Below are 26,424 nucleotides of genomic sequence, written 5' to 3'. Positions count from 1 at the left end.
AAAAATATTTCTTTCCAGAAGATTTTAGTAGGCAGAAAAATAGTGACAATAATGACAAAATCATGCAGGATTAAAAATTAAATCGTTTTTTATTTTTGTTGTAAAAATAAAGTTTTCTTTCTCAAGGACATCTTTTTTTTTTCTTGTTCTTTTCATAGAACACGACCATAATTCAATGTCATTAATTTTTTAAATAAAAATTTTTTGTTTTTGGTTTTATCTCATGTCAATAGACTTTCCATCACACACCTGCAGCTAAAAAACTCGAATTTTCACTAAATTTTGCAGAACAAGGAATAAAAATTAAAAATTCAACATTTTTTTTCCCCCGATATTTCACTTTTTTTTATTTTGTTTTGTTCTTTGAATTTAAGCCAATTTTTTGCCAAAAATTATCGTACAACTTAACTTTTCTGATTGTATTCTGTTTTGTATTTAAATTGTTGGTGCTTAAGTACATTCTTTTTTAAAATAAAATTTCCAAGAAATGGAAGAAAAAAGGCAATTTTTCTTTTTCAAAAACCAAAATAAAAAAAAAAATTAAAAGTGGGATAAACGTTATTAGATTTTGTTGAAAAGTTTAAGCGGTTGATGGTTAATAATTAAATTTTCCTTGATTTTCTTTTTTTCTCATATTTTTTATTCGATTTATTAAATATTTAAAATGAGAACTGAATTCATAAAGGATATGGAATGATAAAATGAAAAGATTTTCTTTAATATTATGCAAAATTTTATAAAAATATTAAAATTTGGGAGTTTTTCTTGTGTCGCTTTTATGAAATTGCATATGTGGTAAAAATTTTTTTTGTTATAAAAACATTAAAACATTCTGTGGTTTAGAAGGTTTTATAAATCTTAAAATTATAATTTTGAAAAATTTTTTTATGGTGGTAAAAAAGATTTGTAGTATGGTATGCAATAAATACAAGGGTACACTTATATTTGTATTGGTTAGCGTTTTTATTTAATAAACGAAGCTGATTTAAGAAGGTTTTCAATTAAAATTTAAAAAATAATTGTATTGTAAACAAAAATCTGAATTGATTTAGGGCAAAATTTGATCTTTAATTAATAAGATTGAGATTTTAGTTAATTTATTCATTTAAATCCCAACCGGGATTTATTCTTAAGAAATGAAAAAATCCGTTTCTTTCATAAATATATTTGATTTCATGAGATTAAACAAGGAACTTAGGGCACACAATTATTATTATAAAGAATTTGATCATTGCTGTAATAAACTATTTAAACAGATTCCTTGTGGAACCCTGTATCTATGTAAACATAATAAAAAAACAAAAAAAAATTATAAAAGGCGGTCTTTAATGATTTAATTGCAAGTCAGATGCAGTTCAATTGCGTAGATGTCGGTTGGATGGAAATCAATGAATTACAAAAGCTTAGCGCGATTTTTGTAGATTAATAAGGGTTATAATAATTCCGAATAGCCATTGTGCATAAATTTCTTATTTAAGAATAAAATTTTTAAAATTTCATACCTAAATATGAGCTAGTTTATTTTCAAAAGTGATGTAAGTCCTTTTTTTTTCATATATATATTGAGATATTTAAGGGTTTACATTTGAATCAATTTAAAAATATTGGCCATAATAACAAAATTTGTTTATTTTATATCTAAATTGAACTCTATTGAAATTGTGATTGTAACCGTAGAGAGAAGGTGCCTATATCTCATCAAAATTACCATTAACTAAAAAGACTAAAGTCTTTTTAAAAAATGAACTTCAATAAAACCAATTCATATATTTGAAATTAGTGAACACTTTTAAATTATTTCAAAATTTTTTCAGATATGAAGAGAATTTATAGCTCACTCATGACTGTTTAATTTAATACAATTTTTTGTAGATTCTTGGAACTACAAAAATTTTCGATAGTAAAACTTTTAAACTCTTCCAAATTTAAGGATGCTAGTAAGTTTTTAGTTATTATACATAGAACTTCATTTGAAAAATTTATGCCAGCTACTTTCGGTAGCAAAAATAACTCAAATATTAAATTTTAACACTTCAGTTTCCGAGCTCTTACGAGTATATTTCCAAATAATATAAAAGTTAATTGTTTTAACAATTCGAATTTAAATATTAAATTTCAAGGAAATTTGTTGATTATACATCTGATTATACAGCCGGGGCCTCATATATCATAAAAGTCAATCAATCCGTGACATAACCAAAATAAACACACATATAAAATTGTATTAAAATCGCTTTAGTCGAACTAGAGATGCACGCGTGCACACACAGCCCATCCCACAGACAGACTGTCGGACCGAAATCTCTCATTAGTTTTTTTTTTTACATTTCCCTACTATGTTGAAGTGTGATTCCTCCGAAAAATCAACATGCAAAATTTTGTACTATCACTTATTCTATCCCTTATTGTATGCAACGCGGTCGGTAAATATAAGTAAGGTAAGTGTCCCTATTACTGACATACTTCGCAACAAATTCAACTTTGGCGTGAGATATTTTATATGTGGGATACAATAAATGATCGTGTTTCCGATTTTTTGAATAATTTGGATAATTGAGAATAATGTTTTTTATAAAATTATTTAATCAAAATATTTTTTAATTCATAATTTTTCGATTAAAGATGAAAAGCAAAAATGTTCCTAATATTGACATAACCGCAAATGTTTGTGTCTATTACTGACAGTTTGTGTTCCTAATACTGACAATGTAATTTCATATGCTGTAATCTATATTCTATATATGAATAATGGTTAAAATGGTTAAAATGATAATATTCAATAAAAATGGAATAATAATTTGGATTTCTACGGATATTTCATCTTATTTCAAAAAAAATTAAAAATGAATAAAAATATAATTCAAACAAAAATAAAAAACATATTTTTTATTGAATTAAAGGTAAAAATATGTGAAATTCAGCTGATTTGAATTTATTATTACTGTAGAATGTACTTTTGCTAGTAGTCTTAATATGTAACAATGAATAAATAAAAATTTTTAAAAGATATTTATGAAAATCTAATTCGAAATTACATAATGTTTTATAAAGTATTATAAGTTTTGCTACAAATGTATTCTTATAAATAATACCTAAAATATGATGTACCATATCACACGAAATTATAAGAAATCAGATCAATATATTCTAAAGCTGCTAATAAGCCTATTCTAAAGCTGCTTTTTGCTTTAACAAAGACTATTTATGTATTAAGTACGTAACGAAAGCAACCCATTCTCAATTTTTAGAACAACATTTTGGGTTATTAAAAAGGACTACTTTTCTTATTTAAAGAGAACCATTTCCGTTGTGATATTTGTTATGATGTTAACGTTTACAGTAATTTTAAAGCATCTTTTTAGAAACCGAATTGTACTGTTTTATTGACAGTATTGAATACAATATTGATACACAATTTATTAGACGAATATCACTATTAAAAAGGTAAAAAGGTCATAGTCAGATATAGGTTTTCACAAATGTAATCGATTTTCATTTGACTGAAATAGTTTAAACAATTTTAAAGTATAAAGAAATTATTTTAATTAATTAAAATGAATATCAAAATTAAAACTTTATACTGACATAATTTTGTACATAATATTGACCCTCTTTAGATCGTATTACTGACACCAGTTTTTAAAGGTAAAATACTCCGAACCTGTAGTAAATTCTTAGTGTCAGAATTCGGACATTAGAAAGAAAATTCAAATTCGATTTTAATTAAATAAATACGAAAATAAAAATTTAAACATTTTAAAAATGACGTAGTTTATAAAAATACGGATTTTTGACGTATTACTGACACATATGTCAGTAATAGAAGCATGGTCGAATTTTAGATGTTTCTAATACTGACAGAAATTATTTGTTAAAATTCTTATTTATTTAATGTTTTTACTCCGAATTACTTATAAAATAAGATAAAAAATAATCAAAATATTTAATTTAATATAAATACATATATTTTTAACCCTCAAATAAGTCAAAAAACAATAAAAACAAAATCGGAAAAATTAAGCAAAAAGTATAAGAAATTCTCCAATTCAACCCACCATTGCTATGTCTATGGAAACAAAACTGATTTATGTTCAATATTTTGGAGTTATTTCAAAACTAAATAAAAGGAAGTATTGCGATAATTTGAATTAATCTAGAAATAAAAATATATATATATGTTGTATAGAGAAAATCTCTTAATAATTATAAAAAACCTCATATATGTCAGTATTACCGCCACTGTCAGTATTAGCTACACTTACCTTATATATTGTGTGCTTTATGTAGGAGTACATAAAGTGTTTTATATAGAATGTCATACTTAAATGCTTCGAAAAATAATTATACTAAATTTAATTGCTTTAAAAAAAAAACTTTTCTTTTATTAACTTATTTTTATATTTTTGATATTTGAGAAGTTTTCATTTTTAATTATCCAATTTTATAGTCGTATTTTCAGTTGCATTTTAAAGGATTCATTTAAAAAAAATTTTTCTTTCATTCTTTTTATTTGCTATAAATATTGCACTTTCTTTTCTTTTATTATTAAATTGACATTTTGATCTGTATGTACTTATATGTACTCGTATTTATTCTTTTGTCATTAATACAGATGCATGCATGTACGTACGTTTAAGAACGCCATTCAAAATAATTGAAAATATTTTTTTAAAAAATTTAAAATTTACTAATATAAAATTTTAATGAGAAGACAAATAATTACTATAAAAAAAAATTCATTTTCTCTTTTGAAAAACTTTGTTTTTGTTTTCCATATACACATACAAACATACACACAATTTAATAAACGTATATACACTGAAATTAAATTTAAAATTATATTTAATTTTTTTTTTTAAATTGTCATAGTTTAAATGTTATATAAGAAAGAAAAAGGATCATAATTATTTTTATTCGGTTTCATAAAAATAAGTAAGAAAAATGAAATATTTTGTTAAGTAAAGTGTTATACTCTAAAATCTTTATATGGGTATGATTGTGTGATTACAGTTGTTATGCAGTATAATTAACTTATTCATTCTTTTATAATGGTCAGATAAACAATGACTGCAGAATGCTGATTCAGAATTTTTCTTCATTAAATTCATTATTTTAATTGTAAAAACTTTATTTAATTAATGATCGCATCGAATATTTCTGTTGTCTTAATTTGCAGGTACTTAGGCCGAATTTGATTGCATTGAGGCAATACTTAGTACATAATACAAAATCGAAAGAATATAAAATTTATTGGTTTTTCTAAAACTGGCATATATTTAAATATTTTGTTGTGCAGGTACCACAAAAAATTTTAAATTCAAAAACATAATTTCATGCTAATTTTGTTAAATTAAATTCAGCTGAAATCGTATTTTACATCAATATAAATCGTAGCTCACTTAATTTAAGAAAAAAAACAGTCCCACACTTGTGTTTAGTGAAAACTTCAATTCAAAATTGAATTTCTTCAGAACGAATTTATATTTTAAATTTTTTTTGCAATTTACACACAAAAATTGAGTAGATATGCATTTAAGAACGATACCATGTTGTTGTTACCGAAAGAAATTCTAAAAAATATTAAAAACAAATCTGGTAACACTATAAAAAATTCATCTTAATTAAATAAAGTTTAAGAAGTTTTATTTTCTTGCGACATTTGTTTATTTATTTCGGTAATTTATTTAAAGTGAAAAGTCATAGAAACAGAGAAAGAGTGGTAGAGAGAGAGAGAGAGAGAGAGAGAGAGAGAGAGCGGGGGAAATAATCAGTGGTTTAATATGGCCTACTTTATAACAGTCTGATACTTAGCATATACTTTTAAAGTACGAGTATACTACCTATCTACATACTTATGTACGTGAGTGTATATTTCGTATAAACACAGATGTATGCGCACATAAGTATGCAAATAAAATACATGTGTTTCTTTCTTCATTATAAAATTCTTTTTTTTTTGTTTATTATTTTTAAAAGTTTTCTGTGGCAATAAACTTTGTTAATTTTTATTTTCTTGTTTTGTTTCATTTATAAAAGTTTATGTATACACATATTTTTTTTTTTTTTGTTATTTAAAAATAAAAAATAAATTTAAACGCAAAAGTTTTTATTTTGTACATATTTTACTTAATTTTGTATAATTAAAAAAATTCATTAATGTTTTCTTTCATTAATTTCATTCAAGAAAACAAAAATTTAATTAAAAAAATTTAACAAAAAAAAAAAAAATTTGAAATATGACAGACAATTCATATATCACAATGTGTGTATGTACGCATATGTATATATATTCATTTAGTAGGTATGTATGCATGTCATTTTATGTATAGAGCCAGATGGTGGTTTTATTTACTAAAATAAAGTTTTGTATAATTATCTGCGCTGATTCTAAATTTATAAAAAAAAAATTTTATTGGGTAAAAAAATTTAATGTACATATATATATATATATATATATATATTTTTAATTTTTTGTTGGTTTTCTGCAATATTTATTTATTTAATAATTGGAAATTGAAACAGGAAGAAAATTATTTTTCCACCGAAATTTTCTTTTAAAATAGTAACAAAAATCATGTATACATATAGGGTGTTTTTGTGATAGTGCAATATGCTTTCACATTTCTAACTTGAAACTTAAATAACTTAGACAACAGAAAAACGGCAGCTACTGCTAAAACAACAAATTTGATTTTAGCAGCTTTTTTAGTTGTGAAAATTCTAGGATTGTCATAATACGTTTTCTAAAGTTTCGAAAATGAAACCACAAAATTAAATATTTTATTAGATGATTTTCACTAAAATATAAATTAAAATTTTTTACTAAAGTAATAACAAAATTCAAAAGAAACTTATTCTAATAAATCCTGTAAATCCGACTTTGCTTTTTTTTAAAATGCAAACCACTTTCTGCAACAGTAAAATCAAAACTAATTTGTTGCTCATTTAACTTAAAAATCATATTAAACACATTTCTTTGACAGTACGTGCTGTATACTTTATTGTCACACATAGGAACGTAAATACCTCATTTTTCATAATAATTGCTTATAATTCTATTGAAATACCTAAAATGAAGAAACCTGACGCAATTAAATGTTTAAAAATGGCTACCGTGTATTTATCAAATTTTTTCCTTATAAAAAATGAATATTTTTATAACCATTTTAAAATTTTCAAATGGGATGTCCCGGGGTCAAAGTGTAACTTTTAAATTTTATTGAATTACCGATCAATTTTGGGGACCATATTAAAAATAGAAAAATAAATTTACTTCTTCGAATTTCAGTGTCGAATTTGGAACTTGTAAAAAAACTAGGATTGTATTTGCACTTTGAATTACAAGATTTTTAATCCTCTTCTTGGCTTTTTAAGTTGAAAGTTTAAAATGCTTATTTATGGTAAACGAAAGAAATTGCAATGAAATTTTAATAACTTTATGATAAATTATAAAGAAAGTAATAGTTTGAATAATTAGTAACTTTTTATAATTGTCAATAATTATATTATTCATTCCATGAGTTCGAAGTTGAGGTCCAATTTAAAATATGTATGTATGTAATTATATTTTACATACTTCATTATTTTGGGTGTTCTCTTTATTATGTTTGCATTTATAAATCAAAAATTATTTAATAATTGTAAACTCGTCAATGCTGATTTCAAAGATTTCAATGCTCTCATGTACATAGAGACTTCATCTAATTTATATGTATTCACTGATATTGTAATAAAAAACATTATACGCACGTATGTATATTATTTTTGAAGGTTAGTAATTCTAGTTAGAAGAGTGTTTTTTTTTTGTAATAGTGCTTATTTAACAAAAACATAATATTATTAATTATTAAATTACAAATTAAATAAAAAAAAATTAACACTCATTAGTTAAACGTTAATCATGATTCAGAAATATAATAACATAGATAACCGTGTCTGAATTCTTATTTTATACAGGTACAGTTCTAACCAGTTATAATTTTTTAAATTATATACGTACCTGAAATTAATTTTTCAGAATCAAAATAAAATTGGAAGCTAGAGCATTTCATTTGGATGTCAATTGTTTTGAGCGATTATACTCTTAAATTTACACTACATTCTCGTGTACTTTGTCTTCAAGGTATAATAAATTTGATTTTCCGGCTAAATGATGAATTAATAAGAAAATATGTTGAAACAATCAGAATAATATTGTGTAAATTATAATGAAAAGTAGTTCAAAAAAATATCCTCTAGATGGTTAGGACATTTTTTTTCTTTGACAGCACTTTACAATTCCACACTTTGGCAGAATGAAAGATAATTTTAAATTTCTTGCAAATTTAATTGTTTATATTGAATTTACAAGACAGAATGCTTGATCCATCCATTTGAGCTTTACTTGTCCTTGGTACTTTAAACCATTCAAGAGTTATATAAATTTTTAGAAAATTTATAATTTTGTTATTTTGAAAGGTCCTTCTCATTTTTGTAGAGAATATCCACAAAGCTCAAAGATTCTGCTAAAACAGATTGTTGTCCCATCATAAATCTATGAGGAATCGGAAAAGTAAATCGATTTGCTGTAACCCAAACTGTGCTAACAAACAATGCGCATTTAAAATCAATCATAAATTTCAGAGAATTCTTTCTTTTGTTACTTATGAAATAAAATTTTTGACAGATGAGTTGAAAATTGTTTGGCACTTATTTGAATCCTACAGTTGAGTTGACCTTTGTTTATTTTTTAATTATAATTGCATATACATATACATACAACGCACACAAATATTTAATAATAAAATTTTTTATATTTTTTCAAATCAAAATTCTTTTATTATTTTTTATTAATTTTGTTATAAACTTTTATTATTATTAGATTAAATTATGTATAAATTTTTTCTTTGTTGTTTTTCTTGTTTTTTTTACCATAAAAAAATTAATTTAATTGTACAAATTATTAACCATAATTGGAATTTGATTGACATTGACATAGATATAAATTTTTATATTATTTATTTTGAATCGTACACGGCCATTTTCTATTATCGCACAAAAACGAAAAAATTAAAATTGTGCAAAAAAAAAAAAACTGAAAACTACTGATGTCTGCCAAAATGGTAAAAATAATGCTAAGATAAATGCCAAAAAGAAAACAAGAAAAACATTAAAAATTATTTGAAAAAATAATCAAAAGCGGCCGGCATCAATTCAAAATGCAAACTTAAAAAACTGTTTGAAATTTTTTTTTTTCTGCCCAGTATAACATTAACAAAAAAAAAAAAAAAGAAAACAAATAAAGTGGCGAAGTCATCCCATCCATAGTTTTTCTACTCTGCTCATAATTTTTCATAGTTATGCCTACATTTTTTTTTAACATTCATTTTGATTTTTACGTACATTTGTACGTAAGTTTATATAAAATTTGTTGATCAATAAAATTTTTTTAGTTGGCACGGACCTTGATATTTAATATCAAAAATTACTACAAAAAAGTGTCGAGTTTTAATGTGCGTTTACTCAATTATTGACTATACAAAAATAGAATTATTAATTGAAGAGCCTTAGTGATATTTTTTTTATAAAATGGAAAAATTTTAACATTCCAAACAACTTGGAGATATAAAAATTGCTTTCAACTGCTAAAATTTTTAACCTATAAATCTGTAAACGCAATAATTTTTTCTTAAAATTTTATTTAATTAAATTTAATAACTTATAGTTTTTATGCTTTAATAGCCATTTAAGAATATACGTTTAATAAATTTTAACAACCTATTGAGAAAACTATCATTTCAATTTTTATCAGTTCGATAACAGTGGTGAGAAGTACAGGGTTAATGTTTCTAAATAATCTAAAATTTAAGTGACTCATTTAATGAGAATCTATAGAGTGTATACTTCATCAACTCTTATTTTAAATCCATCTCAATATAGTCATTAGTAGACGAATTCCAAAGGAGTTTGGGGATCGCTATTACTATATTTGTATTGATTTGCTTATTGAAAATTGTGAATCTTTTCACAAATTTTATAAAAATCTCAAATTGTTAACTATGGTTTTTTACATTTTTTTGAACAATTTAAAAGATTCACAACAAGGTGGTTAAATTTTGATAATCAAAAAAAAAGTTGCTATTCCTGTTATTTACTGGTCTTCTTATAGTTACTTTTGTTTTTGCTCTTTGTTCACAAAAAAAAAATACAATTGCGTGATATTTTAATCCAATTTTCCTCATCTTCTTTATTTTCAATCAAACTTGTAAACAAAAAAAAAAAAAATTAAAGTCGGAAATAAAAATTCCTTGGATTAGTTTTTGGCATGTTAAATTTGAAGCTAAACCAATCACACAAACGATGAATTTTTATTAATCGCTTTTAATTCATTCACACAAACACATTTACAATACGCAAAGGTATTATTTTCATATACTTTCATAGAGTTAAGAAATTCGCAATGTTTAAAAATGTTATGTAATTTTTGGAATACAAAATTAAAGTTATTGAAGAAAACACAATGTCGAATTAACTCTGATGAAGAGGGTTGAGGTGGCCAAGTACGAATTTCATATTATTTTATGTGTGCCAAGAAGAAAGAATAATAAAGTTGGGTCAAACTAATGGTTTATAATGTAGCACTTTTTCCTTCAGCAACTGCAATTCTATATATATGTTTAAAATATATATGTTTATAAAATACAATAAAAAATAATCTATACCAAAATATTTGAAAAATTTGCATAAATTTAGGATGAGACAAAATGAGACAAAAATAAATTGAAAGATCCGTTACCATAATACTCCAATTCAAGGGTTCATTGCGTGAATTATGCAAAACCCTCATCTTTTTTGTATGGAATTTATCGTTAGCTTTCTGCATTTATAAAAATTTTGAAAAGCTCGCAGTTTCGAAAATATAAGTTGTCAAAAATTAAAATTTTACAAATTTCGAAGGCCGATAATTTGGGAGAGGTTCGAGGAGGAAAAATTTTTTTTTAACGAAATAAACAATTTATTATTATCAAAATGCTGCTGAAATTTCAGAATTCGACATGTTGCCATCTAAAAAAGAAAACGATATCACAAATTAAAAAAAAAATTAGATAACGGTTAATTTTTACGGCCATTTTGGTTTTTTAAAGTTAAACTATGCTGTGTCTTGGTAAAAGAATCTCACAACTACTCTCCTGTGTTTTGCAGAATATACAAAAATTTTTCTGATTTCGCTAAAATAAATAGGAAAAAAATGGCATTTTTAGAGCTTTGAGGGTCTATAACTTTTAGAAGGAGGAAGATAGGCAAAAACTGTCTTCAACGAAAATAAGTTTCTAGTAAAAATATATGTTTTTAGACGAAATTTCAGCTTTCTATCTCAAAGGGTGTAGAAGTTTTGAAAACGAATCAACTGACCGACGGACTGAGTGAAACTAATAAGCACTTTTTTCAAGACATTATTTGGAAAAATGCTAAAGAAGTTAAAATCATAAGTAAACACAATAAACAAAAAAATTGTAAGAAAAATGAAAAAAAAAATCGCATTCTCCATCAAAAATTTGACAAGAGTTTAATTGAGTACAAAACTGATTTTGGCATGTTTTTAGTAAAGTTTACATTTTCGTGCCACTTATTCTTTTTTTTTATTATTTTCGCCTTTTTATTTTTGGTAGTTAATTGGAAGAAGAGAATAGGAGAACAAAAAAATAAAACGAGAACTGGTAAACTAAATTGGATTAAAATTAGCCAATGATTCCTTCAATTGATTCGGAAAACAAAAATTTCTTTTTATTGCCTTTTTAAAGTAAGTGAGGGGTTTGGTTTTTGCTTATTTTTGCTAAATTTCTATTGTACGTACGGTAATCTCTTTAAACTTAAACAACAACAAGTTCAAAGGAATTAAAAGATAAAATTTATCAAGAATTAATTTGAAAATTCCCTTGAATTCGAGTGATTTAATGGTAATCGCAATAAAAATTTAATGAAAAATTGAACTAAGTACGAAATTTAAATAAAAAGGATAAAAGAAGGAAAAGAAGGTGATTGATGAGAAAAAAATTTTTTTTCTTTGTGTTTTGATCACGAAACAATTTTCTTCTAGCTCAAATTCCTTGAATTTTTTTTTTTGTGTTTTACCTTAATTTTGAAATTTGTGAGAATTAAGAATATAGGATTGTGTTTTGCAAATTTTGTAAATTATTTTTAAAAATTTTAATGAAAGCAAAATTGCTTTAATTTAAAAAAGTACATACGGAAACTTTAGTTTTGGAAAAATTTGTAAATAGGGTGCAAATTCGGACCTTATTGCATCAATGATTTTATCTTTTTTTAAATAAATTTATCAGTAAATTTGAAAATTTCTGTTTCAACTTCATTCCAATATAGTAAATGGGCTTTATTAATAGAAAAAGCACATATTGTTTTATTAAATTAATTCGAGAATCAAGTAAGAAATGGCTAATTCAATGGGGTTCTGAACTTATTGATTTCATTTTGAAAATATAAAACATTTAATTCACCTTTTATTGCACGAACACTAAAATATTTGAATAGTTCCTCTTAAAATTATTGTATTCCACTCGCCTTAATGTTTGAAATATGAATTTACATATGAAACAAACATTCTAATTAAGATTTTCCTTATGCATTTTTAAAATGTGAATGTTACTAGCGTATTTGTCAACTATAGTAACTTAAATCAATGTTAATATTTTGTTAATATAATATTTTTTTTTCAGAACACCAAAAACACCCTATATTATTGTAATTTTCCAATACCCAACATTATTATCCTATAGTCGTTACATGTCTCTAAATTGTATATGAGATCCTAAATTTCGAAAAGGCTTATGTGAAAAGTTGCCAGGAAATCATTTGTGTTTCCTGACAACCAGAGCCAAACAAATGCACAAAATTTTTCGCCGCCACCAATTTGCGCATATATGATATTTCATTTTAATCATATAGACAATAATCCTGCAATCCAATTAATATTTTTAAAATTGCTTCCATAAAAATTCTTGAAACCAAATTTTTGAAAATTTTTTTGTTTTTAATCTAGAAAGTATTCTTTATTCTTTCATATAACAATTTTATCAATAAAATATTCACTATATACGAATTATTTCCTAGACGTATACCCCATATTTCTACACAATTATGTATTCAGCGGCTATATTTAATTGAACTTGTCGCCATTTGAGTTTGTTTTTTTTATTAAAGACTTAAGAGAAGTAATTACCTATATGTATATAATATATTGGTCCCCTCTTGTATTCATATCTGTACAATAAGACAGAAGATAGACAACCTTAATGCAGGACCTTTTCATTATAGTTCATTTTCTTCTCTCACATCATATTTTTGGAATACCAAATGAATTAATCATGCTGGATACCACAACAACAAGGACAATATTTAATGAAATAAAAAAAGAAACAAAAACACAAAAAGAAAGACATAAAAATTTAAGAAGACATTTTTGTTTTTGCGTGTAATTTATGAAGTAATTTACTTAAGTAATTAACCCCTATAGGGTAAGAAATGTTATTGTTATGTATTAAATTTTTTTTTCTTCTATACAAATTATGTGAAAATTTGTTGCCTTAATTTGTTTTTATTATAATTATTTTTTTTTTCTATGTATATTGGAGTATTAATAATAAAGAAGACACAAAATATCTTAAGAGAATATCAGTTAAGTTCTTTGGATGCGTAAATAATTTAGTTTTTTTTTCTCTCTTTTTATTTTTTTCATTCATATACATATACGAAATTCCTTATTTTAAGAAAATTGAGTTGTATATGTGACCCTGACCATATTTATTACTCAAAAATTTTCTTCTTATCTTTTCCTTTTGTTTTTTATTTTGTTTTTACTCTAAGGATGTATTAAAAGTAAAAATATATGACTATGTGTATTTTTGTTTTTGTTAATAATTATGTGTATATTTATGTATATATATATATATGGATTTGTGTATAAAAGTCTCTTATGGATATTCTCACCATGACATTACAATTATTTAATCTATTTTATGTATACACTTTCATCATTGCCGTCATCCTTATTTTTTTTTGTGTTTGGATCTTAACAATAATAAAAAAAAAATATAAAAGAAAAAAAAATAAAAACTATAAAAATAATTTTTTTTTTTTAAACTAAGAAGGTGGAACTCCTTTTGCTCCTTTAATGTGTTTACATTAAAAATAAATACTCGCACACACTTATATACAAAAAAAATGCAGGTACTTGTATGTATATATATACTTACATGAATATTGATGATAAATGATGCAAACACATCAGAAATACTCTAACCTTTTTTAAATTGATTTTTTTTTTTTTTTTTTAAAGGATCGGAAACATTTGGGATTGAAAAAAGTCTTAAATACTATAAAATTTAATTATTTACTTCTGAGTCATGTAAGAATAGAATCTTAAGTGAAGTAAATAGGAGTGATGTGTTTGATATACTTTAGGCTGGAGCCATGTTTCTTGAATGTATCGCACAGGTGTATTTCAAACAGATTGCGCTGTTTTACGGCAGGGCAAATTTCATTTTTATGCCTGCTGAAATTTTGATTTTTTTTTTCGGCTCATATCTGCTTTACTGAATTATCGTCTATTTCGGTATGGACGGTGAATTTATTAGTAAAATTTTATTGTAGAAAATGGTACTGCCAACATCCAAAAAAAAATTAGATATCGGAACTTTGAATAGGATTTCATGAGCACTAAAGTGGAGTACGAAAAAAATAATTAAAATTTCATGGGCTTAAATTGTATATGCATAATATAAATTGTATTTGGGTTTGTTAATTTTAATACAAATTTGCAAGTGATCGCAGACATAGTAATGGTTATTTTGTTATGTTGCATTTTAGGCATAAACTATAATATAGAAACGGTGAATGTTATTCCGATGTCATTTATAAAGGTTATATTTCAATATTTTCTTCTCTTCTTTGATCTTCAACTATTTCAACCTTAAGCGGATTGAACAAAAAGCAATAATAAAAAAAAATCAATCATTTTCTCGAACTCAATTACTATCGACGGCAATTCTTCTTTTAATATTGCTATTTCAGTTCAATTTTACTATATTTGCGAGTTTATATGCACTTATACCATTAACAATATCCTTTAAAAATATTTTGTCCATTGAAAAATTTTATAATAATTTTTTATTGTATATAAGACGCTTTTTAATATCTTTGCCGTCACAAAGCAATAAGGATTCGATTCATTACAAAAATACAAAAAACAAAAAAAAAATTTTCCATTAATAAATTTTTCTGATTTTTATTTTCAATGCAATTGCACTTCAAGAGAAACGAAGAACATTAAGGTTAAAAGATATGAAAAGTGTGAAGATTTTTTTTGTTCACAATTTTTTGAATTACACAAACTTGTAATTTATTTCAGAAAAAAATATTTGTATGCATACGTATGTATGTCGGTTTATAAATGAACCTAAAGAGTATAAATGTTTTCCTAGAATTGTAGAATTCTAAAAGATTTAAAAAAAAAATGTTTTCCTTAATATCTTCTTCCCTCTCAATGTTGGTACAGAATAAAAAAAAATCCATATTCATTGATGGCCATGGCAGTATAACAAGAACATAAAGAAATATGATAATAGATGAAATCGCCAGGTCATTCCTTTTATAATATTACAAATTTTCATGAGTACAATAAAAAATTATACGGATGGGGAGAGATCATGGGATAATGCACACAAATAGTAGTTGTAAAGGTATACTAAATCGTAAAAAATGAAAGGAAAATTTATTTTAATTTGCCGAAACTTTAATGTCTGTAATATTTTAAATAAGAAAAATTGTTACAAATTTTTAAATATGACATTAAAGCAAACGAATTTATGATAATTCAAATATGTCAGCATAAAATTTTCAGAGCCCAGCACATTGTTGAAGATCCATTAAGAAAATTAAAACTGAATTAATTAATTGTTAGGCACGTGAAATGCTCCGGCGATTTGTACCAAATTTGATTGTTTGCATAGAATTTTAGAAGAGATAGTTATTATGTCTAAGCACTATGGCATTCCAACAAAAACTTTACTTATCAATTCCTCGTTTTACATGACAAATAGTCAGCGGATACTGATTCTCATTAGATATGGTAATATTTGTTCGGAGTTCGGACTCGAAATTCAAATAAAGATTTTCAAAATAAAAGAACTCTAGCTTAGGTGTTATTTAAAATTAAAGCTACAATAAAAATTTTATAAAATTTTTTCAACAAAAATTAGTAAAACTCGCAATAACCTTGTCAACATATCAAACTTAAAATTTCTAGCCTGTGAGCTAGAATTTTTAAAAATTTTAAATATTTTATTATTACCTATGTACATGTTTTTTATATTAATCAAATTTACTAATTTTTATATTTTTTATTTTTCAGGTAAGTCTCACGTCTATTAAAGATTTTTCAAAAATATTGGCTAAAACCGTAAGTTGTTTAAAATTTTTAAAATTTTGTTTTTTCTAAAAATATCAACTTGAGTTTTTACAATTGATTTATGTTGAAAAATCATCTAATTTTTATGCATTATCATCATCATGTGGCTCTACAGCTCGGGTTGAGCTTTTGTTTGCTTCACAATTTGTCTCCATTGGTCTCTATTTTGTGCCGCTGATCTTCAGTTCGAGGCATTAAGAACTCTGGTGTAATTTTCTATATTGTCCACCCATCTAGTCCTTGGTCGACTAGGTCGATGGAGGTTGATCGTATTGCTAACAGCTATACATCGTAAAAAGCTCTCTGTTATAAACACTTCACAAGTGCCTCGGACAAATAATTTTTATGCATTACAATTTTGAAAATATTGTCTATGTTAGAAAGAAAATTAAAATATTTTGTATGAAGAAAAATAAATTGTTCCAAGTGCTTCCAGACATAATTAGAGGAAAATTACAAAAACGTTGTTGAATGTTAATTTAAGATTTCCTAGTATCTTTTTTTTCTATCCATTATTTTGTAACATTCACAGTAAATTTCAAATAACAAAATATGTTTCAACAATGAAATGAGGAAAAAGTAAAATAAAAAAAAAAAAACGGCAAACAATTTCCAATTGTCCGAGATCGATCAAAACGTTGTTGACGCCATTCTTCTGATTTTCTAATGTAAGTAGGTATACAAAATGGAAATTTATTCAGAAGAAGAAAAAAATAAAAATTAAGATAAAACAAATTTTTACTATCATGAGAATAATTTTACAATCGAGATCATTGTTTTGTAACAAAGCTTCATTATGCACCCTCAAGAGTAGATTCACAAAATTATGCGTTGTCTATGCGATTATTTTACAGTAAAATATTTCAAACATTTAGAAAGACTAAAATTACCATACGTTATTGAATTCCCGCATCATTCAGAGTTTAGGTTAACAATACTTGGTTTTGAGCATGTTATAGAGGGCTCACAATATGTAAAACCAAGACCACCAGATCCTGCGCACTGAAATATATTATGAATCTACTGTTTTCTAGTATGCATTTTTATTATTCGTGATTTCGTTAGGTTCAAATATTAATTTTAAATCATTTGTTTACTAAAATACATGCAAATCCCTATAATGCAAACTCCAGTAAGTGGATTGTGTGTAAAATAAAGTAGTTTTGCCAATTCTGAATATTTTGTATTTAATTTTTATCATAGCCTTTCTTAACACAAATTCTCTCTCACATAAACCTTCTAACACGAGTTTATTAAAGCTCAAATTAAAGATTTTTTTATAAGTTGTTGCAAAACGGTGATTCATATTATCGAGGTCCGACTGTACTTATTTCGAATCGATTCAATAAAAATGTTTACCTTGTTTTTGATATTCAAATGAAGTTTAAAGGTAATTCGCCATTTTCTATAAATAGTTTGCTCTCTTTAAATTAAAGAAATAAAATATTATAATCTACTTAATCGGGTGCAAAATTTTCCATTGTATAAAAATGAAAATTTCAAAAACATTTTCACAATTTTCAATCAGTTTTTCTTTTTCTTCTTGTTTTTGTTTTCAATTGCAATCTATAAGTTGATTTTTCTTTAAAATATTTTATATGTATCCATCATTTTTATCATGTAGCCCCATATTCTTGGATTTATGTAACATTTAATGTTTTGTTGTTGTTGCTTTTGTTACTTGTGTTCCAAATATATAAAATCGTAGAAGAAAAAATGTGTCTTATTTTTTTGCTCTTATTCTTTTTAATTTGATATCCATGAGAAAAGATTGCTTCTTTTTTCATGCTATTAGACATGTTAGAGTATGTATGGTTATAGACATGAATTTAAAATAAAAAATATAAAGGTATTAAAACGCGTGTGAACTACTGAATTTGATCTAGATTTTAAAATGTGAGATATTTTTATAATGTAAAACAGATATATGTATAGGTACGAGTAAATAGCATATTTTAACTTTTTATGTAAGAGTTATGCTTAAAATAACAAGTCAACTAACCAATTTAAGTAAGCTACGGAACAAAACTTATTTTGTAGCACAGTATATTGTATAAACAGACATATTAGGAAGAGATGGTTTTAGAATAACCAATTGGCTTAAGATCCAGTTTGTAATATTAATGTACATATAAGAGCTATAATGTAATTTTGTATGGAGTTATACACGATGCATAATGCATGATTAAAATTACTATTTAGTTTATGTGAGAAAATTGAGATTTCCATAATTAAATGAAAAAGTTGAAAAAACATTTGTAAAATAAAATGTTTTTTTTTTTTTTTATTTTTTTTATTATTAACACCCATTGGGCTGGTTTTTATTTATTTTTCCATTTATTAAGTTTAATTTATAATTTAGAGTAATTGTCGCGTAATATGTCTAACTAATGCAGAAGTTAAGTTTTAGCGGTAAAGTGAAATGTAAAAAAAGATTTTAATCTTATGTAAAAATTTCAAATATTTTACTTAAAATACTTTTTTTTTAAAACAAATTACATAACATTTTGTGGAAAAACAATTATCATGAATGCTCTAAAATTGCTTATATGTAAATTAGCACTCATACTTACAAGTACATACTTGGGATTGTAGTTTAAAACTTCTTTTCATAAGAAATTTGTAATTATTCAAGAATATTAGCTAGCTGATTATAGCATGTACCCTACATGCCTATTGTGGTAACATTCGGTATTCAGAATACATTCGAAAATTATTAAAAAAATATCTGCAATATTTAAGATTTATTTGGAAAAAATAATAAATAAGTTTATTTTTTTATTCGTTCTTTCTCTTAATTAAGCAATTATTTTATGAGTCCAATTTAAATTCTCAAATATTCAAGTATTTGCTTCAAACACTCAACTTTTATGGGCCTGAATTTAAAAAGTACTGACATCTTATGCTTTTATACTCATGCAAATACATTTTTTATTCTGATACTCTCAATTCTTATGTTTCTAATACTCACTCAAAAAAATCACACAGAATCAAACTTCTACTCAATACATATAAGGGGCTCAGAAACAGAGTGACGTAACCACAAAAAAAAAACAGATTTTTTTAAGTTTAGAGTAACAAACCAGCTAAGAAAAAAACTGAGAATAACAATATATGGTTTTAATTCAATACAGGTGTAATACTGATTTTGCTGGCTCTTTAAAATTTCGTGTTTTTCAATTGCATTTACTGCAAAATAGTGTGAATGTGGCACATGCCACTCTGCTGCTGAGCCCCTCTTAATCTGTATTCTATCTCTTTGCTATTAAATTGCTTAATTGAGAACAGAAAGAACTATAGAAACTTAAAACTTGGTACAAAGCATTTATTTCATACAGTATTGCCTTTTAAGAGGGGGCGTATTGCTGCAACGGAAACAGTTTCGAAAATTTCATTTTTATGAAGGTCTTAAACGAAAATTATAGAAGGAACGGGAATTAAAATTTTTTTATACGTATTTTAGTAAATTTTTTTTTAATTTATTAGATTCCAATATTTGTAGGCCAAAATTGTAAATCGTTATCAATTTTCAGGGACAATTATGTACATCATTGTAAGCAGCATGCAATTAAAAATAAAGTTTTTTTTTTTATAATTTCATAAAAAAACAAACGACACTTATACGTATACCTATAACAATTTCCATATAACTTAAACCAAACAATTAAACTAAATATCTATTTAAATATTTTTGAAAAATATTATTTTTTTCCAAGTACTATGTAAATTAAAAGTACACAGTATTAAGTACTCTTATTATCAACAACATTATTATTATTTTTATTTGCAAACAGATTATTTTTCATTACTTTACATTATTTACATTAACTATATCTAACCGGGCTGTAAATTACAAGTATTTTACACAAAAAAAAAAATATAAGTAAGCCAAGCTGGTTTATTCTTTTTACTCGTATATATTTTAATTTTTATTTTCTCACAATTTTTTGCTTTTGTTAACTTGAAAGTTAAAATTGAATATTCCAATTTCGAAAATAAAATAATCTATAGCTACGGAGTGAATATTTTCGTAACTGATTGTTTTCATGTCGTGTCTTCAAATCAAGACGATTGTCATTTAAATATATTTGTTACTGTTTATTGTTATTTTAATGGTTATTGTTATTATTGTGCCGAGGTGATGATGGTAGTAATAGCAAAATAAACAGAAGAATTCAGGGTTCGACAATTTTAATTTTGGGAAGAGTAAAATTAAATCATCCATAAAATTTTCATTGATAAAGAAATCGCAAGAGCCGTCAGAGTTTTGTACTAACAGACGAGTTTTGATTTAAATGAATTAAGCATAAATCTAAATATTGTTTGTGAATTTTGCTTGGAGATAATGGAATTGTGCTCTATTTTTTCATCAAAGATTAAGGACTCAGGCAGAAATGCATTTTTTATTTTGGCAATTACTAACATCGGAACTATTGCGTTAATTCAAATCGATGAAAATTGAAAAAAATTACAAACTGTTTGATTGTTTAATTGCATGTGAGCATATAATTTCAAGTGTTCGCGCTTGTTTATAAATCTATGGAACACAATTTTTGATTACAAAACTAAAAGGCATTAAAACTTCAATGAAAACATACAAAATCTATTGACGGTATTTAATCTTTAAATGTGAATCCAAAGTATCAAATTGATTGAAAAATTAAAGAAAATATTTTTTAAAATACGGACTCGAAAAATGCAATCCTAATGTTGTCAACCCCTATCTGGGATTCAAAATACTGTTATTTCTCTCATACACAATGTTTTTCTATTATTGTGTATGTAATTTTTTTATTGCAACATTATTAATAACAATTTATTACTTTGATTTTATTTTCTTTCTCTCTCTTTTACTGTTTCTCTCCTTATTTTCTTTTTCTGTACATTTCTTGTAATAAAATTACAATTTTTATGTTGCTACTGTATGCAAATTTTCGAAAAGTAAACAATGTAAATTGTTTACAAAATATTTTTAACAACACTATGTTTTTGGAGTACCATCATAATAGCTACTGTTATATGGGAAAAAATAAAAAAAAAAATCTTTTAAATAGGTCAGTTACTATAACGTAATTTATCAGTTAAGAAAAAATGAAAATCTATGTTAATTTGATAAGCAAGTTATAGTAAATTAAAAAAAATTAAAAAATAATGGGGTCCGTATCTCTTTTTTCACAATTTTTTTTTCTCGAGTTTTGGGTGCATTGTACACTGTTAAATTCAAATTAAATATTTAATAATTTAGTAAATATTTATTTAAAGTTTTAACAAGAAAATTATGTATTATTTAGGTGTAGTTATTCGAAGATTGCAATGAATTTTTCCGATTTACAAATATAAAATTGCAGTAATAAAGCTATTAAAATTTTATTAAGTTTTAAAGATAGTTATAAACTGAAAATATAAGTACATCTTAAAAAATTTCAATAATTACATACTGTGGATTTGTAAAACTGGCAAATCTTCCAATTTTCAATCACACCTACATATCGTAATTTACAATAAAACTTAAAATTCTCACTTACTTATTATTGTAATTATCACTGCACCTTTAATTTTTATTGCTGCAATAGGTGTAACTTTTTCTATTTAATTTAATTAGTAGTTTAGAATGAATTGATAGAATATAATTTAAAAATATACTTGTACATACTTCCATGTATATTAATTATACATTAATTAACAATTCAGTTTCTGTTTCAAAGCAGATTTTCTCTTCCTCCCTTTCTCTCTCTTTAAATTTCAAATATAATTGATTTAATTTTTGTATATTATTTCTCTTTATTTATCTGTGCTTCATAAAAAGCATTATCATTATTATTTATTATGGGCAGTGTCGAAACATTTGATCGATTGAATTGTGCTAGATTTGACAAAATATAATGTCATTTTATGTGAAATTTCAAAAATTTGGCAGTATCTAGACTAACTATGTTTTTGGAGTACCATCATAGTAGCTACTGTTATAACGATTTGAGTCTTATCATTCAAGACAAGAATTAATAAATTAATAAAACTCGAATCCATGACAATAATTGAATGAAACAGATATTGTCGCTCACAAAAAAAAATACAAACAATGAGATGGCATCTTCGAAACAATGAAACAAAATTATTTTACAAACAATATTAAAGCAATTACATAACAATGGCATTCGATTATTACCTCTTTTTTTAATCATCAAAAAATTCTTTACCTATAAAAATTAAACATTTGGACAGTTTTTTCAATGCTTTTTAAAAACGATATTATGTCAAATATGCACTTAGCAAAGATTATGCCAAAACTCAATGCGAAACTAAGATCGGTGTTAAAAATGCCAATATCCCAAAACTGACTGTGGGGTAAGAATTTTCCAGCTGTGAAAATCGTGTTAGTTGAAACTACTAATATTTAGTATTAAAATATTTAATATAAGGCTAACTTAATTTTTTCAAAATTTACACTAAGTATTCAGTCTCATTTTAGAAAATTTTTGAAATATGCTGATTTAAAACCTCAAGAGTGTGTTCCCATATATCGTAATTATGTGATAGAAATAAAAAAAACTACAAAATTGCGCTGCCACTGTTTTCAAGAACGCAGACGGAGCAGGAGAAGTTTTAAAAAAATTTTTTTTAAAAACTACACAAACCCGTAAATAATTAGAAAGGCGGTAAGGGTATTTGATTCGTATTTTCAGCACAATATGTTAATTGTTACAATTAAACTTTGATTGTAAAAGATGTTCAATATTTTAGTCAAAATTACCTTGTAATTATATAAAATTCACTCTATTAAATTATTTTGATTACTTTTAAATTTTCATTAAATAAATTTTGGTATACTTTGTTATAAAACCCATAGCCCTATCGATAAAAATTTTAATTTTTCATTATAAATTTTATGAATGTGATTATATTTTATTGTTAATAGTAGGTAGTCCAGTCTATTATAATTACATAAAAAAATCTCTTATTTAATAAATATTTTATAATAATATTGTTACATTTAGTTTATTACCATAATAGTAACGAAAATTACATGCATACAAAACAAAGAAGCAAGCCAAACCAGTCTTTGTGTTACAAATAAATTTTTATATTTTGCTCAATTTTATTTTTCATAATTTTTAACATAACTACTATATAAAACCCAAACAATATCATATATACATATATGGCATTATACACAAATATAGTAATAAAATTTTATAAAAGATTTATCGTTTAGAGACCTTACCATAATATATTGAGTTATACATGCATTTATACACAAATATAAAAATTATAAGGTATTTTAAAGTATAGACAACATAAATAAATTATAATTGTATTCGACGCTCTCATAACTTACAATAATTTTAAACCAGCTTCAAAAAGCTATATATACATAGGTACGTATATATGAACTTATGGGTAACTTAGAAACTTACGATAATGGTTACTACATGTATAGTGAATGCATTTACATAATTATACACAAATATTAAAAATGAATAACAAAATTAAAAAAGAAAAAAACAAAAACAAGCCTAACATAAATTATTTATTTTCACGGTCATACGTGTAGTAAGTACAGAAATTTTTAGAGCAATTCAATCATCAATACCATTATTTAATCATATATTCAATCAATATCACGGGGTTTTCATCACGATATTATTAACACTTTAATTATTTTGATAGACTTTCAATATATTCAAGATCGAAAAATTATTAATTATCACAATAATAATACACAAAAAAAAAAAACAACAATGTTAATGATGAGATGATGATGAAATGATGAGATGATTAAGAGATGAACTCTAGTTCATTATAATATTTGTATAGTGTTATTATCTAGTAGTGTGAAACAGAGTTCAAATTCTGGTTTATTTTCCTTCTTTTTTTTTTAATTTTCTTTGTGTGCATTAAAATATAATATTTTTTGTTACTGGCAATTTATACAACTTTTCTTTGGATACTAAAATTGTGAATGGCCTAATTGAGGTATTAAACGAGCTCGCAGAGAACAAATAGTTTGAATGTGCAGACAAATATCATAAATAAGGAGATACTGCCCAACAAAATGTTTGCGCTGCAGGCAGATGACTTGTTCAATAACTTAATAGTGATGAAAGAAAAATATTTACTTTCGACTCGTCAATAGCCAGGCAATGACAAATAAAAATGGTGGAACAATAGTGGATTTACTTATTAAAGAACAATTGTTTACGAAGCCTTCTGAATTATCTGACTGTAAATTATGATAGCTGTAGAAATTTAAAATCACAAAATAAGAAAGCTAAACTCAACATTCGAAAAGTTATGCCAGATCTTATTCATAACGATTTAAATTCCTGTGCTTAAATTGCAGTTATTTAAAAAGTCCTGACAAATTATATGTAAAATATTTTGGGGCGGGAATATAAGGGATGATAACTTGCTATGGTTACTTGATATGGTTACTTGCTCATCAATATCTCATTTAACAGAAAATAAAGAAGAGTAAGTAAAAGTGGATTCAATATTTGCTTAGCAAGTTAGAAATGGTGTACACTTAACTGATTTCTTGTGTTCTCTATGCTTCCAAAGAAAGTAAGTAAAGGAACGGTTTTATTTTCAATTTTGATATTTTTAAGAAAAGAAAATAAAATTCATTATTCCAAAAGGAATTATTTCCCGGTTGAAATAACATTAAAATTTCTGTAGAAACTTATAAAATTGAAGAAGTAATGGTGTAGGATTACGAAGGAAAAATATTTTTAAAATTGCTCAATAATTCCAAACAATTTACTGGCAACATATCATAAAAAATAGAATCACATAAAAATATTTTAAAGTCACTTTAGATAATTTGCACTTTAAATAATTTTAGTGCAAGAGATATTGAAAAAATTTAAATTATGGAGAAACTAACTTGAAAATAGGACCTAAAAGAAAATTTTTGAATTTAAAATAATTTAAAAATATCTTGTGAAATAAACAAAGAAATTGCTTAAAAATAAAAATTTAATCCAAAAATAGATTTTGAAATCTTCATTATGGGAAAGCGTTAATAATGAGTTGCTTTACAATTAATAACAACCAGCTCCTACACTATTTCCCATTACAGTAAACTGATATGAATTTTTATATTTTTCTTTGTTCATTTTGATATTTTCATTTTTTTTTCCATATTTTAATCACCTCACTTCACCACCCATATAGTGACACCATTTTTATTTTTCTTGTTTACTTTTTAAGCAAAGCATATAGTACAAACAAATACTTTTGTATAATCTACATGTATACATTGAATGTGCACGATTTTCTCTGCTCTACTGTATATTTAAATCACTGAAATATCAAAAGCAAATAATGCGTGTCTAAATTTGTACGTGTTCAATTGACATGTGGCTCGTCGTTGTTGAACGTTCTTCATTAAAAGTTGATTACCATAACACAGATTATTTGCTCTTTTTGTTGTTTTTGCGTTTTTTTTCTCTGTGTAATAATATATTCATAGAAGTAAATAACTTTGACCGCTAGATTTCAATATACAGAGATTTGAATAGAGAAATTTACAGGGTGAACAACATTATAATATGATACAATAATGTAAACATAACCCTACATACACGTAGATATATATGTACATACATATGTAGTTTGCAAATAATGAGAAGTTTATAAAGTTATTGAGATGTGCTTAGCTTAGTGTAGTTGTTATTGTGGTTTTCGTTGTTTGTTCTTACTTTTTTTATTTTTATTAGAATTTAAATTCAAAATTTTATTAATAATATTATATTTCTTTTTATATCAGATTTTGTTCAAATGTTTGTCGTCATTTTTTTTTCAAATATTATTTACTATTTAAAGGATATTCACCTTCATATTAAGCTCGCATTGTTGATATTGAGTTATTTATTTACATAAAGAACGTGTTTGTGTTGAATTTATTAATTTATCTTAATTTCTTTTAAGAGTCTGGGATTGTTATTATTGATAATTGAATA

The 26,424-nt window shown here is 24.7% G+C and overlaps 1 protein-coding gene across 11 annotated transcripts in view; it reads left to right on the top strand.

The window, feature by feature from the left end:
* The window catches only part of LOC129610344 (anaphase-promoting complex subunit cdh1-like), a 141,572-nt gene that overhangs the window by 77,187 nt on the left and 37,961 nt on the right, over positions 1-26,424 (top strand). Inside the window, exon 4 of one of the 11 annotated variants that reach the window (XM_055522900.1) lies at positions 16,406-17,882. The exons of the other annotated variants lie outside the window; for them this stretch is intronic. Coding sequence (XP_055378875.1) covers positions 16,406-16,409 — 4 coding nt within the window. The 3' untranslated portion in view covers positions 16,410-17,882. Of the gene's footprint in view, positions 1-16,405; positions 17,883-26,424 lie in introns of those variants that run through there. 11 annotated transcript variants of the gene reach the window in all.

Source organism: Condylostylus longicornis, unplaced genomic scaffold (genome assembly GCF_029603195.1).
Source record: "Condylostylus longicornis isolate FDR11 unplaced genomic scaffold, ASM2960319v2 ptg000044l, whole genome shotgun sequence".
NCBI classification, from domain to species: domain Eukaryota; kingdom Metazoa; phylum Arthropoda; class Insecta; order Diptera; family Dolichopodidae; genus Condylostylus; species Condylostylus longicornis.
Note: the sequence above shows the minus strand (reverse complement) of the source record. Positions and strands in the feature narration are given on the sequence as shown.